The 14,628-nt window shown below is 47.1% G+C and overlaps 1 protein-coding gene across 2 annotated transcripts in view; it reads left to right on the forward strand.

The window, feature by feature from the left end:
* Positions 1-5,678: 5,678 nt before the first annotated feature.
* PTGFR (prostaglandin F receptor) overlaps positions 5,679-14,628 on the forward strand; it is a 37,734-nt gene continuing 28,784 nt past the window's right edge. The window contains exons 1-2 of one of the 2 annotated variants that reach the window (XM_005302372.4): positions 5,679-6,137; positions 9,043-9,881. In XM_005302372.4, coding sequence (XP_005302429.1) covers positions 9,102-9,881 — 780 coding nt within the window. In that variant the 5' untranslated portion in view covers positions 5,679-6,137; positions 9,043-9,101. Of the gene's footprint in view, positions 6,138-7,704; positions 8,075-9,042; positions 9,882-14,628 lie in introns of those variants that run through there. The other variant, XM_005302371.4, reaches the window with a different exon arrangement.

Consider the following 14,628-nt stretch of genomic DNA (forward strand, 5'->3'; position numbering starts at 1 on the left):
GCTATACTGCATGGTGATGGGGGTTGAGTGCAGAGGGTAAGGGTCGTGGTTTTCAGGGCTGGGTGGTGAAGATACTGGTGTTGGAGGCAACGGGTGGCGTGAAGAACACGGAAGTTGGGGAAAGTGGGTTGGAGGTGACAGTGGGGCACAACGGAAAGAGTTTTGGGATAAGGGCTGTAGGGGGGGTGGCATTTGCGGTACTGCTCCTCTTTCTGCATGGCTACGAGCTCCTGGAAAGCGTCTGCTTGGTGCTCCAGGATGCTTATGAGCCGATCTGTGCTTTGCTGCCGGTGCGCTGCATTTTCCTGGCGGATCCTGCTTTCTCTCTCCCTCCAGTTATGTGCTTTCTCATTCTCTTTAATAGATTGCCGCATCACTTCTTGCAGCATGTCTTCTTTGCTTTTTCGCGGTCTCTTCCTGAGTCTTTGCAGGCGATAAGAGGGATGGCTGAGGTCTCAAGGTTGATGCAGCTGTAAAGGCAAAATGCAACATTTAACAGAGACAGCATTGTTTATACCAGACAGAGTAATGATTCCCCCTGCACTTAAGGAGTAGAAAACACACAGGGTCTACACAATAGCATAATTTTCCCGTCTGAAACAGAGCACACATATCCCACGGGAGCCTCAAAATGGTGAGTAAGGGGGACTGATTGTTTCAGGGCTGCACTGTCCTCTGGGTTTCTGTGCCTTGGGGAGAGCCAACAGCTTCAGGGGACACCTATACTGAATACTGTCCCAACATTTTTCACAGGAGTTCATCCTGGATGATATCTCGCTGCTGAGGGTGAGCTGGGAAGCAAGGGAGGGTCTTCTACTGCAATGCGGCTTCCGCCCTGGCCCATATGCAGCACAGTGGCACGGACACATTATCCTGGCTGGGACAAGGACCACGGTGGCTCTCCCGATAAACCTGCGCAAGCGCATTGCACACGTTCTGGATGAGACATTCGAGGAGATTACCGAGGCCGATTACTGCGATGTGATAAACCACATCAATGCACTATTACGCATCTAGGCATGCATGCCTAACCCTCCTCTCCCAAAGAGCCCGCACCAAAAAAATTCCTTCCCGAAAAAAAAAAAAACGCTTACCGGGAACCTGCTCTTCTGTTTGTCCTCCACCAAGTACCGGCCGCTGCGACTGGCTACCTTCCTCCAGGCTCCTCCTGATATATTCTAGTATCATCCCATGCAAAAAACAAAAGAGGTGCTTGGAATCTTGCAGAGAGTAAGGTTAAACATGGGAGATAACAAAAATATAATAAAAGAAGAACAGGAGTACTTGTGGCACCTTAGAGACTAACAAATTTATTAGAGCATAAGCTTTCATGGACTACAGCCCTCTTCTTCGGATGCATATAGAATGGAACATATATTGAGGAGATATATATACACACTATCTCCTCAATATATGTTCCATTCTATATGCATCCGAAGAAGTGGGCTGTAGTCCACGAAAGCTTATGCTCTAATAAATTTGTTAGTCTCTAAGGTGCCACAAGTACTCCTGTTCTTCTTTTTGCGGATACAGACTAACACGGCTGCTACTCTGAAAAATATAATAGTAAACTAACAGACCACACCAGAAATTTAACAGAAGCATTGAAGGTAATTAATATACAAGAAAACATACATCTCGGTCCAGAAACAATCTCTTGTCCTGTCCTTTCACTATCTGGATTTTGGATGCTTTGCTTGGTATTTGGTTAGTTGACAGAAATTATCTGAGTAAGTGGAGATGCAGGCTGTCATTTTATCACTACATATTTCTTATACCAACACCTCTCATTTTTGTCTTGCCTCCAAGTATTCAAAGACGTTATATCATGCACGAAGCAGGGAACATTTAACCAAGGTTTCCAGCCTGGACCAGAAACCAGACAACTGCTGTGCACCTTCATCATTCTTGCACTGGCTCACAGCTTCAGGAGGTCAGGGATCTAAAATAAACAAATACAAAACAAACAACTAAGAAACAAACAAAAACAGTCTTTTGGGGGCAAATTTGCTCTCCAATTCACACAGAAATGCTGAAGTCAAGAGGAGTTAATGCATCCAAGGGCAGAATGTAGCATTTCTTTTTCTGGATTTCACGCAAACCAGAGCAATACTGGGACCCCATTAAGTCTCTCCACACAGCTCTTGCACCAAAGGCTTTTCTTGCAGTCCTATATCTGTGACTCTCTTTCAAATATAGGTATATGATGGCTGTTTGTCAAACTGCGTGCTGATAGAGTGGAGAGCCATCATCTGGTCCTTGGTGAATAAGAGGTTAATCTTGCCTCATTTTGCGTCTCTTCTTACACAGGTGACCATGGGAGCCTCATTAGATGCAGGGGCGGCTCCAGGCACCAGCGCACCAAGTGCGTGTTTGGGGCAGCAAGCCACAGGGGTCGGCCTGCCGGTCGCTCTGGGGGCGGCAGTTATGGGAGCCTTCGGCGGCAATTCGGCTTCGGCGGCAATTTGGCGGCAGGTACGCTGAAGCCACGGGACCAGCGGACCTCCTACAGGCATGCCGCCGAATCCGCATTACCAGCTGGACCTCCCGCAGGCATGCCCCGAAAGCCGCCTGACTGCCATGCTTGGGGTGGCAAAATACATAGAACCGCCCCTGATTAGATGATTGCTTGGAAGATTGCCTCTTGGAAGACAAGGCTATAGGTTTACAGTTAAACTGAGAGTGTGAACATGTGCTGTTTCTCCTTGTTTTGTTGTTGAGTGTTTTGATTTCTGGTTGTAAACATAAAATGTCAGCTCCTCCCTCCGTTAGTGTAAATCATTGTAGTTTTGTTGACCTCAATGCCAATTAACACCAGCAGAGGATCTGGCCAACTATATCAGTTTATATGCTCCCTCTCACCCCAAACAATACCACCTTTTCCCTTGGACTCTACAACTTCAGTTTTCCCCTAATCTAGCATGATACATCACTTGCAATAGCCTATAGAGGAGGGCTGGGATGTAAATATGTCTTCCCCATTCACCTGTATGTCTCTTTACAAAGCCTACCTATCAGCAGTCCTGAATCATGCAAAGCTGCAATGTTGTGGTTTCTGTGGCTCAAGCCCTCAGAGGTACAGCACTTTCTCCAGCTGCTGTCTCTAGGGGATTGCTTCTAGTTGACGTTATTTTGCTTGCTTGCCTTCACTGATCCCATTTCTGTAAGAATTGAAATTTCACTCTTTCTGCCTTTGACTGAACATTGCCCTTTTCTGGATGAGCTCTATAAGCCTATACTTTTTTCTTTTGACTGTATTTTTGCAAGCAGTAAATGTCTCTCTCTTAGGGTTTTTCTTCTCCTCTCTTGAGGATTATGAGGGTATGTCTGCACTTCAATCTGGGGGTGCATGTAATTCCCACTTCGAGGAGAGATGCTGGTGTCAGCTGTCATGGAGCTGGTGTGCTAAAAGTAGAGTGTAGAGGCAGCAGTGCAAGCAGCGGGAGGAGCTAGCTGCCCCGAATATGTTCCTAGGGTGTTGGACGGGCATGCACTCTGGTTGGCGAGCGTCTGGCACTGCCACAGCTACATTCTATTTTCAGTGTGCTACCTGGGAATCACATCCTTAACTCGAAGTGTAGACATACCCTCAAGGGGTTTATCCTCCTTAATAGAAGCCAGATCCTGAGAAATGTTGACTTCACTGGGAACTCTCAGTGCTCAGCACCTAAATTACGATTCTTTACGGCTTATACACTTTAGAAGTATATTATATCCTGCAGTTGGTTGTGAATAAAAAACATGTATCCATGACAGAGGCAAATCAGCAATATATAAAGCCTGTCTTTTGCAATAGCAGCCTTACTACCTGCAGCTACCTTTCTTTTGAATTGTCTTTTCCTTCTTAAACTAGTTCTTATTACTGGTGTCTTTGTTTTTGTGGGGAACAAGGCTTTAGATTTTAAAAGTGTTGGCAAAATTTGGTCCTGAACTAAATGAGAATGATTTTTTAAAATTTCCCTTTCATAAAGAATGGGGCTATGCAGTGTCATCAACTTTTTTTCTTTTAAAGAGAACTTCCCACTCATTTCAAGGGGCGAGTTTTGCTTAAAAACTAATGACATGATACAGCTAACAGTTTGTAATTGTAGGTCTTCATCTCAGTTTATGACTTTGGAAAATGTTGAATCAACACTTTTTTTCTAAAGTTAAGGATAAAATTGAATATTTTATTATACTTCTAAAAAGAATTTCCAATAATGTATTGGTCCCAATCAGATCAGAATCAAAATGAAATGATTTCTGTTGTGGTTGCAGTTTAGGTCACTTTAGCCCATCAGGGAGAAAGATGCCAAAATCTGAAAGATATTATAAGGATGAAAAAAACACACATAGTGCTTTTAACTCTCTATGTATGTGACCAGAGATACAAATGGATTCAGCTGGCTTGCATGACATAGCTGGTGGATCGGGCCACATGGCACATTGCTTTGCTAGCAGTGAGACTAAAAGCTTGCAATTTAGGGAAAAATTGCAATGGCTTTGTGAATTAATTTTTAAATAACTTTCTTCCTCTGTCAGGAGCACATATTGAGGTTGTTCCTCAATAAAAATACACAAACAAAAATATTACTGTATTCCTAATTGCCATAAACTGTAGAATTTTAAATTGTGATATTTTGGACCATTTCTGTAGTGAGGGGAAGATAGACCTCAAAGGTACCCTTCGTCCTGTGTTTATACTCCCCTGACATAGTATATGCAAACTCAGAAGTGATCTAAGGCACCAGTGTCTAGTGGTCAGAGCATGTGATTGGAAGTAAGAAACTCTTGATTCCCAATTCTAGCTCTGTCATCCCATCAACTCATGGTCTGGTTGTGTTCAAGAAACTTATGTTTCAGCTTCACCACCTGTAAAAAAGCATTTATATGGGGGCACTGTGAGGATTACTTAGATAGTATTTATTGGTAGGCTCAGATTAACCAATAAGCCTGTGTCTAGTTCAATATGGAGGTTAGCTCCAATAGCACATGACAACATCATTGGAAGCTGCTCGTTCCTCTGGGCAGCTGTGGGATGAGTGGGGACTCCAGTACACTGCCACTACCTCTTCTAGGTGGCTGAGGAAGGAGAAGGTTGATCTAACTGCCACTGCTGCCTGTCCTCTGAGCTACCAGATGATGGGGACCTCCATCTGCTGTTGCCACATTTCACTGGGTCACCCCTCATCTTGCCTGGACCAAGCTGCCTGGGCCTCTGGATGTGTAGACACCATCCTGCCCAGTGGAGGGCTCTGTGTTGCCACCCCACCCACCTTAGAGACTATGCTGCAGTTTTAAGAGGTGCATCCATTGACAGGACCCTCTTATGAGGTGGCAGGAGGCCAGCCTTTGCCCCTCAGACTCCTCTGTTTGGAGGGGGAGGGCTGAGGCCTCCCTGCTCCTGCAGGAATCCTACCCCCCCTCCAAGCCAAGGAGCACTGGGCTCAGGAAGAGAGGCCCCAGTTCTCCAATAAGAAGTCCCAGCGGTGGGCCAGAGCATCCCCCTGCCTGAAGCCGGCTCTTGGCAGACCCAGCTGAGGGCTCCTGGCAGACCCAGCCCGCGCGGATGGGCGACTGAGCGGGGTGGGTGCCCTGGGCGGCTGCAGTCCTGCCCTGTCTATCCGGGGCTGTGAAGATGTCAAGTGCTACATATTGGTCTGTGATCTCATTAAATCAGCTGCCAGCAGAAATAAACAAGCAACATCTTGCTCATTATTAGTGCCAAGCTCCATGGAAACGGACCAGATGTATCCATGAGACACCCCCCGTCCCTCCCACTATCTTTGCGGGAAAAGGCGGGCGGGGGCTTTTATTTCACACTTCACTGGTGCAAAGGCCCCTTCGCCAGGTGCGTGGCCGGCTCCGCCCGCGGAGACGCAACACAGGAGCGGCCCTAAGACCCCCCCCCCCGCGCGAAGGACTGTTTGGGGGGTGCAGATAGCGTGACGTTAGCGCCTGCCCCGAGGGAGGGACCGCGCGCGAGGCTCGGGGTCGGCGGGACAGGAGCCTCCACACCCCGTGCGGTGCGAGAGAGCAGCATGCGGCCAGCGGGGCGCGCCGCGGAGCAACGGGCTGCCGCAGCCCCCACCGCCATGCAGCGGGAGACTGGAGCTGGGGTAGGTGACCGGCGCCGCGTGCCACTGGAGACACTAAAGGTAAATGTGCGGCCCGGCTTCGCTTTCCCCACAGCGCCGCTGTTCCGCGTGGCAAACTTTCCCCGGCTAGCGCTGGAGCTTCCCGCCGCCGCTCAGCCCGGGGCGCGAGCGGCTCCGCTGGGAGGGTCGCTGGGAAGCCTGGCCCGCCGCTGACAAGTTGGCGACTTCTCCTCCGTTCCAGCCCAGGCGCTACTGGGCTGCCAGGAATCCCCCAGCAGAACAGCGCTGGGGTGGGAGGGGTAGGAAATGAAACAGAAGCTGCTGCCAGGCAGCTGCACAACCAGGGCTCAGCTCCCCGCCAGCAGCGGGAGACGCACGTGTCTGCCGGGCTGTTCTGAAAGCCCTGCATGTAAATCCGGCCTCTTTAAACGAGCAGTTGTTGCAACTTCTCTGTCTGCTGAATGCGGCTTCTGCCAGGCTCTCTCCCCAGAGAAGCCCATCTCCGCCTGCCGGCCTGCTGCTTGAGCAATGCTCATGGAAAGTTCAGAAAGTTGGAGGGCAGCGCTGTGTGTTGCAAGGAATGCGGGGGAAAGCGTCGAGCACCTGGGCTGAGCAGTAAGAGACGACTAGTCTTGCCCTAAGTGATTTTTCACTCTGGGATAGTCGCTCTCCCCTTGCGAAGGTGGCTGGCCAGGCAAAGGCTGAACTCCCACCATGGGAGTTACATGCCATGGGGATCCCTGTGACTAGGCTTGCCAACCCTCCAGGATTCTCCTGGAGGCTCCAGCAATTAAAGCTTAATTTTTAATTAAAGATGATGTCCTAAAGCGCCAGGAATTCGTCCAAACAAAGTTGGCAACCCTACGGTGTGACTCACTCTTCCATGTCCCGCAGTACCATAAACATCAGTTTAAATATAGATGAAACGAAGCGATAGCTTGACGTGGCGGCGTGTACCCAACCTGAGATGCAGGGGGACGGTTAGCTCAGCTGTTTTTCAGGCGCTGGATGCGGGGTAGTAACTCGTGCACACTTCTGAATAGGAACAACTTTAACAAACTCGAGGGAGCAAAAGGCTGGGCTGGTTACCCGGGAGGCACTCTTTAAAAATGATACTTTGCATTCGCTTTTCCCCTTGGTGTTTTCAAACGTTCGGATTCACCGGGATTTAGAAATTATTTCTGCCGCACGTAGCGCTTCATGGACAGAGGGCAGCAGACTCCTGCTCCCGTTGGTTTCTACTGCCTCATCTAGCCCATCTTTAGCTATCGGTGTAGTGTATGGGAGACTTCACAGGGTCGTTGTATTATGTCCAGTTGCTGGCCTGAGCCTGCCTTGCGTGAGTAGTTCCTGCACACCTGACTTCAACAGGGCTCTTCAGCGTGGGAGGTCAAGTAAGCGCTCAAGGGCTGGCAGGACTGGCCCTGCCTGGCGATAATGCAGAGAGGCGGCGAAGGCTGCAGGGTCTTGCGGCTGAAGGGATCCAGGGCAGAGCGACGCTCCCGCACTTCGGAAGTCAGGCAAAGAGGCGTGAGGACTTGCGGGGTGGGTTGTGCGTGACTCTCCGCCTGGACTGATGGGCGGGAGGGGATGAAGAGGGGGGCGGGCGGTCTCAGTGCGGGGAAGAGGAAGATACCCAGTGGGCTCTGCTCTCGGTAGGCTGCGCCGTGATCAGAGCTGCGGGTGGGCTCGCCCTCTCCCCTGGGGAAGGGCAGAGCGGCGGCTGGCTCCCCTGTTCATGGGTACCCGACACCGAAGGCAGAGTGGGAAGCCCCGGAGCTGATCCAGCTGGCGGGAGGGTGGCGAGGAGGAGTGGGATGTTGGTCGATCTCTTTGCGGAGCCGGCTGCAGGGAGGGAGGGTCTGGGGAGCGCGTAGAAACTTTCCACCTTTTGCAAACTTGCCGGTATGCGCACAGCCCGAGCTGCTGTTCGCGTGAGAGGCAGAGGAAGGCGCCCAGCCGCTCTATCAGTGCACGATCCCGGGCACTCAGCGCAGGTAGGAGTTGACAAGGTCCCGAACTCATTTAATATCAGGGTCTGTTTCTGTAATGCAACTCCCCCCCCCACTTTAACAAAAGGCAGCGTTTAGGCAAATGTAAATTGCTGCCCCGTCTCTCTCGGTTTGTTTGATCTTTAGCTGTATTTAAATGGCTTTGCGAGACTCGCTTTTGCAACGAGGAGAGGGACGTAGACCCCTCAGTTTGCACTGAAAGGCGCACTGAACTCCTGCCGCTGCCAGCGTGTTCTGTCGTGCTTTGCACAGGGTTGCATCGCAATCGGAGCGCGGAGCTCTTCGGAGCGCGGCTGCTGCTGTCGAGCTGCAGTTGATGGATAGTGGCCAGGCCGATCGCGGACGGTGCCTGGCGGAGGCTTGCTGCCTCTTGTAGCGGGACGTTGCAATCAGGGAAGGGGGTGCGAATTTGCAGGGGGATTTGCTTTACCCAGTCCCGCCTTCTCGCAGGAAGATTACTGTGCTGCGGTTTGCATGGGTCTGTCTGTGGCTAGGGCGCAGAGGGGTTTCCCCTAGAGATGTGAGTTAGCTGCTGCCCCAGCTAGTGAGAGAATGGCTCGACTCCTTCCCTGGGTGCTGGCATCGTGGATTCTGCCCACTGCAGGTAGCAAAGGGTGGGCAATAGAGAATGCTGCTAGTGGTGGTTGTGAGATAAAGTTGCCTGGTACAATGTTAGGTTTTGAATATGGGTGCCTGATCTTATGGTGGACTTCCACACAAGATAGATTTGGGAGACTGTCTCAGGTGTGACAGAATTACTAATTTGAGATAATTTCTGCAGGGCTCCAGCACTATTAAATGTAGCACTTATACCTGATGTAAATGCTCAAAGATGTTATGCCACATGATAGGTCAGGGAAATTAGATTTCCATCACAAACTACCTAGAGTATCTGTTTCAAATATCAAATGCGTGATGTGCCTTTTATAATGTTTTTCTTTTAAATTTTACAGTTGCCTTTTGATTGTACAACTGCTGAAATGTATTGAGTGCTCCAGCTACTTTTCCAACAATGAACAGTTCAAAATCACCAGTGCTGGACGGATTAGGAAACACAACCTGCAACGCACACAATAAGATTTCGGTATTCTTTTCAATAATATTCATGACGGTGGGAATTTTATCCAACAGTCTTGCAATAGCAATTCTCATGAAGGCATATCAGAGATTTAGACAGAAATCAAAAGCATCCTTTTTGCTTTTTGCTAGTGGTTTGGTTGTCACAGATCTTTTTGGCCATCTCATCAATGGAACTATTGCCGTGTTTGTGTATGCCTCTGACAAAGACTGGATTCGATTTAATCAATCAAACATTCTCTGCAGTGTTTTTGGCATATGTATGGTATTCTTTGGTCTGTGCCCTCTCTTTCTGGGCAGTGTGATGGCTGTTGAACGTTGCATTGGAGTCACTAAACCAATATTTCATTCTACAAAAATGACTTCTAAACATGTAAAAATGATTTTGACTACGGTATGTCTCTTTGCTGTTTTTATAGCTTTGCTGCCTATTCTTAGCTTTAGAGCATATCAGATTCAAGCATCGAGGACCTGGTGCTTCTATAAAACAGAACATATTGAGGACTGGGAAGACAGATTTTATCTATTACTTTTTTCTTGCCTTGGGTTACTAGCCCTTGCTGTTTCGTTCTTGTGCAATGCTGTCACAGGAATTACTCTCTTAAGAGTCAAATTTAAAAGTCAACAAAGACAAGGCCGATCTCATCATTTTGAAATGATCATTCAGCTATTGGCTATAATGTGTGTCTCTTGCATTTGCTGGAGTCCATTTCTGGTAAGAGCCTAATATGTTTGCCAATTTTTAATGCACATCTGTGTCTGAAGCTTGTCTTTTTTATCTGCAGGTTTTTGACAGTGGCTAGCCGTGGTGAACACCACAGTTCACATTTTTAACATTCATGTGTTATGCTTACAAGCATCTTATTATTTTAATTTCATATTGCATGTGGCAGTCTGACCTATGAATCTGTAACAAAGATGGTATTTGTTTTCATTTCTGACTAGAACTGAAATAGATTTAGCAGTAAGCAGAATATGATGATCATAAAAGCCTGTTTGCAGTATCATGATGCAGTGCTAAAACACTGGTCTCCAGTCAAAACTAAGGTTAACATGGGTGTTAGTGCAACAATAGGAGATTCCCAAAAATTGTCCATGTAGACCTGTCTGAAAATACTGTGTTATAACACTGTTAGGTCCCAAACTGTGTTTCACAACTCTTTATGTGTAGTTATGTTTGTAGTGAGGATGGTGTGAGTCTTGCATGGGGTACCCAGAATTATGAGCCCCTGTGATATCCATCTCAGCTTCAGCAAGTGAGAGTTGGCTGCTGCTAAGATGTGTGTGAGCTCCCTGACACAACAGCTTGTCTGCCTTGCCAGCAAACTCTTGAGGACACTGCCAGTTTAAACTTTGCCGCAGGTAACAATCGATGAACCCGAGTTCCCCAGAGACATCTCTCTGCAGTGTCCAGTCTCTCCCACTGGACACGCCCAGAAATTAAGTTCACTGCCTTCAAAGAGACAGAGCACACACCAATCTGTTGGCTAGTTGCGAATTCACTCTCTACTTTAATACATAGCACTGAGATGGTTTTATAATAAAACAAGAATAAGTTTATTAACAAAGAACAGAGATTTCAGTGATACTAAGTGAGTACAAAAAATAGGTCTGGTTACAAACAAAACAAAACATGCTTCTAAGGCTACGTCTACACTACACAGCTTTTATCAACACAGCTGTGTTTGTTGCCACAGCCGTGCCACTAAAAGTCATACCATGTAGCCGCTGTTTGTCGTCTCTCCTGCCGACAAAAAACTTCCACCCCCAATGAGCGGCGTTTGCGTTGTCAGCAGGAGGGTGCTCCTGCCGACAAAGCACTGTTCACGCTGGCGCTTGTCATCTGCAAAACTTTTCTTTCGGGGAGGGAGGGGAATTAACACCTCTGAAAGACAAAAGTTTTGCTGTTCAATTGCCAGGGTAGACATAGCCCTAGTGATTAAAACTCAATTTCAGCAAGTTACAATCTTTGTCTAAGCAGGTTTCTCACTTACATTAAGTCTCCAGCAACTCTTGCCTTTCAGTTCAAGAGGATCCAGCTTTCCTAGGCTCAAAGGCAGCTGTATGCTCTCATCCCCTAAGTGAAGGATAATTAAAATGTCTCCTCAGCCCCCTCCCCCCTTATATTATCCAAGGTCTATTGTCTCTGTTTCAAGAGCCAGGAAAACTTTTTAGGGATGTGGAGTCTGTTGTCCCCCTCCCCCAATGTGATTAAGTGTCTTCTCCTCTGTTCATTTAGCTTGATGGCTTTATTTACCTTATATGTAAATATGCTTTCAGTGGGTCAAGCTTTGTAAGCCAGAGGACAAATAGGTGAATCCATAGTCCTTTGTCCAAGCCAAACTTGTTTATCAAGTTTGCCCTCAAAATATATTTTAGGAACACGTTTTCAGCACACAGGCACAATTCTTTACACCCCAGCTGTGTGTACATCATGCAATGATACTCATGACCAGCATGTCACCAGTTTACATAAAATACCTTATGTGACACCTTTGAGTTATATCTTATGACAACAATGAGTGTGCCAGGCTTGATGTGAGTTATGTTATGTGGGGGGCGGGGGGCTCTGCCAGTTGTTAGTGGTGGGCACCATGGTCACAGATGGGGCCTATAAAGCCCACTTCATACTACAAGTTATAAACCATCTTAAGGAAGGTAAAGTTTAGAAATAGTTAATGATGTCATGTCACTTTTATAGAGCAACTTTCCTCATTAGATCTCAAAGCACTTTACAAAGGGAAGTTTTATTATCCCCATTTTACAGATGGGGAAACACGCATAGAGGTGAAGTGATTTGTCCAAGGTATCCCAGGAGATCAATGGTAGAGCTGGAATAGAGTTCAAGTCAGTACTTTGCCCACTTGGCCACACTGCCTAATATGTTGGTGCAACCCATAGGTTTTAAAATCCATTTCAGAAATGTGTTAAAGAACAGTGGTTGAGCTGTACTTGATGTTTTTGGTAATGGCTTAATTTCAAGTGCGGTTTAAATATAAGTAATCTGGTTTAGTTGTAGTCTAAACAGAGCTTTAGCAAAGTTTGTTGCAGATCAGCATTAGGAGTTGGTGCTCCCAGGCAATCCCTCAAAACACAGCACAGAACCTAGTGCCTGCATGTTACTGGCTGCAGTGGTTCTTCCAAACTGCTTAATGCAGGTCAGGTCAGTATAAACCAGTGGTGGGCAACCTGCGGCCCATCAGGGTAATCTGATTGTGGGCCGTGAGACATTTTGCTGATGTTGACCATCAGGCACAGCCCCTCACAGCTGCGGTTCGCCACTCCTGGCCAGTGGGAGTTGTGGGAAGCGGTGGGCTGTAGGGATGTGCTGGCCGCCACTTCCTGCAGCTCCCATTGGCTGCGAATGGCGAACCGTGGCCACTGGGAGCTGCAGGAGGCCGTGCCTGCGGACAGTCAACGTCTGCGGGCCGGGAGACATTTTGCTATCCGATTACCCTGATGGGCTGCATGGTATAAACTGTAAACCACTGGTATAAACTGTGTCAGAAATCAGAGTTGGAATACACTTGATTATCATATAGTAAAGAATCCTAAAGTTTCTTACTCTGTCCTATGATGGCATTATAAAGCACATCTGAACTGGGTCCCAGAGGATAGTGTTCATGTTCACACACTTATGAAAATGGTTTAACATAACCACGTAAACTGTTTTGAAAGAGTTTAACTTTGTACTAGTGTGAGGGAGGTTAAGACATGAGCAACACTGAATCTTAATTCTTCTTTTAGAAAGAGGGCCCTATACCATAGGTGCTGACTCCGTGGATGCTCCAGGGCTGGAGCACCCACAGAGAAAAATTAGTGGGTGCTGAGCACCCACCGGCAACCAAGCTCTCCCTGCCCCCCAGCGCCTCTCCCCCGCTGATCACTCCCTTCCCCTTCCTCCCAGCGCCTCCCACCTGCCATGAACAGCTGTTTTGTAGCATGCAGGTCGGCTCTGGTGGGGATGGGGCACGGTCAGGAGAGGGGGTGGGAAGAGGCGGGGCAGGGACTTGGGGGAAAGGGTGGAGTGGGGGCGGAGCAGTGGTGGGAAGAGGCAGGGCAGGGTGGGGGCGAGGGCTTGGGGGAAGGGGTGGAGTGGGGTCTGGGCCCGGATGGGGGGGGGGGGGGGTCGAGGGGAAGTCGGCGCCTATGCTCCTCTTACACTGGTGGAAAACGGGTGTGTGATCAGAACAAGAGTATCTGCTATAATAGAGACCAGTGAAGACATGGGGTGAAATCCTGGCCCTATTGAAATCAAAGGGAGTTTTGCCATTGACTTCAAAAGGGTCAAAAGAATTTCACCTCTGCTTTTTTATTGATTTCTCTCGACTTGCACTACAATACCGTTTTAACTAAGCTTAGCTTTTTGTAACATTATTGTCAGTCTCATGTCTCTCGTACGTACTTTGTGGACGAAGTCTTCAGGATAATAATGTAGGCTTTTTTTAGTGAACTATTACTTCCAGTGACGTCCTGAAATAAACTTGAGGCAAGCACAGATTGACTATCCAGAAAAGTAATTGAAGTGATCAGTTTACTTGTCAAAAAACCCCAATATATTACCCAGTTCCAATATTTATTTTCAGATAAAATATTTGTCCTTAAAGATTGCAGTTGATTTAATTCCAGGAGGACTTTGAATGTCAAAAGAACTATTAACCTGCCTTTTCATTCAAAAGAGATGTTCTGTTTATGCAATATATGATGAAACACTGAATTACAACTACTCTAATTGTTTTTCATTATCACTCATTCTTTTCCTTACTGTGCCCTTTCTGCTGCCTCCTTTCTAGAGGAAAAAATGCTGAACTTTCAATCTCCTAAGTACATACACATATTTTTTCTAAAGCTTGTAGATGGATGAGTGCTCCCATAAATATTTTGAAATCATTGCACTCTTGATAAAATATTTTGCATCATATAGATTGTAGTTAAATATGATTGACTGTTATCTTGATAAGCTTTACTCCGAATCCTGCTGTTTAGATCTCTCTTCTGTTTGTGATTTATACTGACAAATGACTTAATGCTTAATTTTTGTAATTGAAAATTTATATAAATATGTTCCTGTTACAGCTCTGGTCAGAGTTGGGTAGTACTGGCAGGTACTATCGAAATCTTTCTCACAGCTCTGCCAGTGTACCGCATTGTGCATGTTCAGCACTCCTGAAATTCTAGCTCTGGATGTCTCAAGTCCGGGCTTGCCAGATTGTCATCAAATATTGTGCTGGCTTTTGCAGGGTGGACAAATGTTCTTTGGGGATGAGAATAAAATCACAAACTCACTTTCACATTTGATTTAGAAACCCAAGTGTTGAGGTGAAAGACTAGTCCTTTAACCCAAAGATTGTTGCAATTCCCAAATTGCTAGTAAAATGAGTACTTAAGGGTGTATTAAATTGCCATTTTTGGCTAAACTTCAGCATAAACATTTTTTTAACAACCTGATGTCTTCTATTGTG

Source organism: Chrysemys picta, chromosome 8 (genome assembly GCF_011386835.1).
Source record: "Chrysemys picta bellii isolate R12L10 chromosome 8, ASM1138683v2, whole genome shotgun sequence".
Taxonomy (NCBI): Eukaryota; Metazoa; Chordata; order Testudines; family Emydidae; genus Chrysemys; species Chrysemys picta.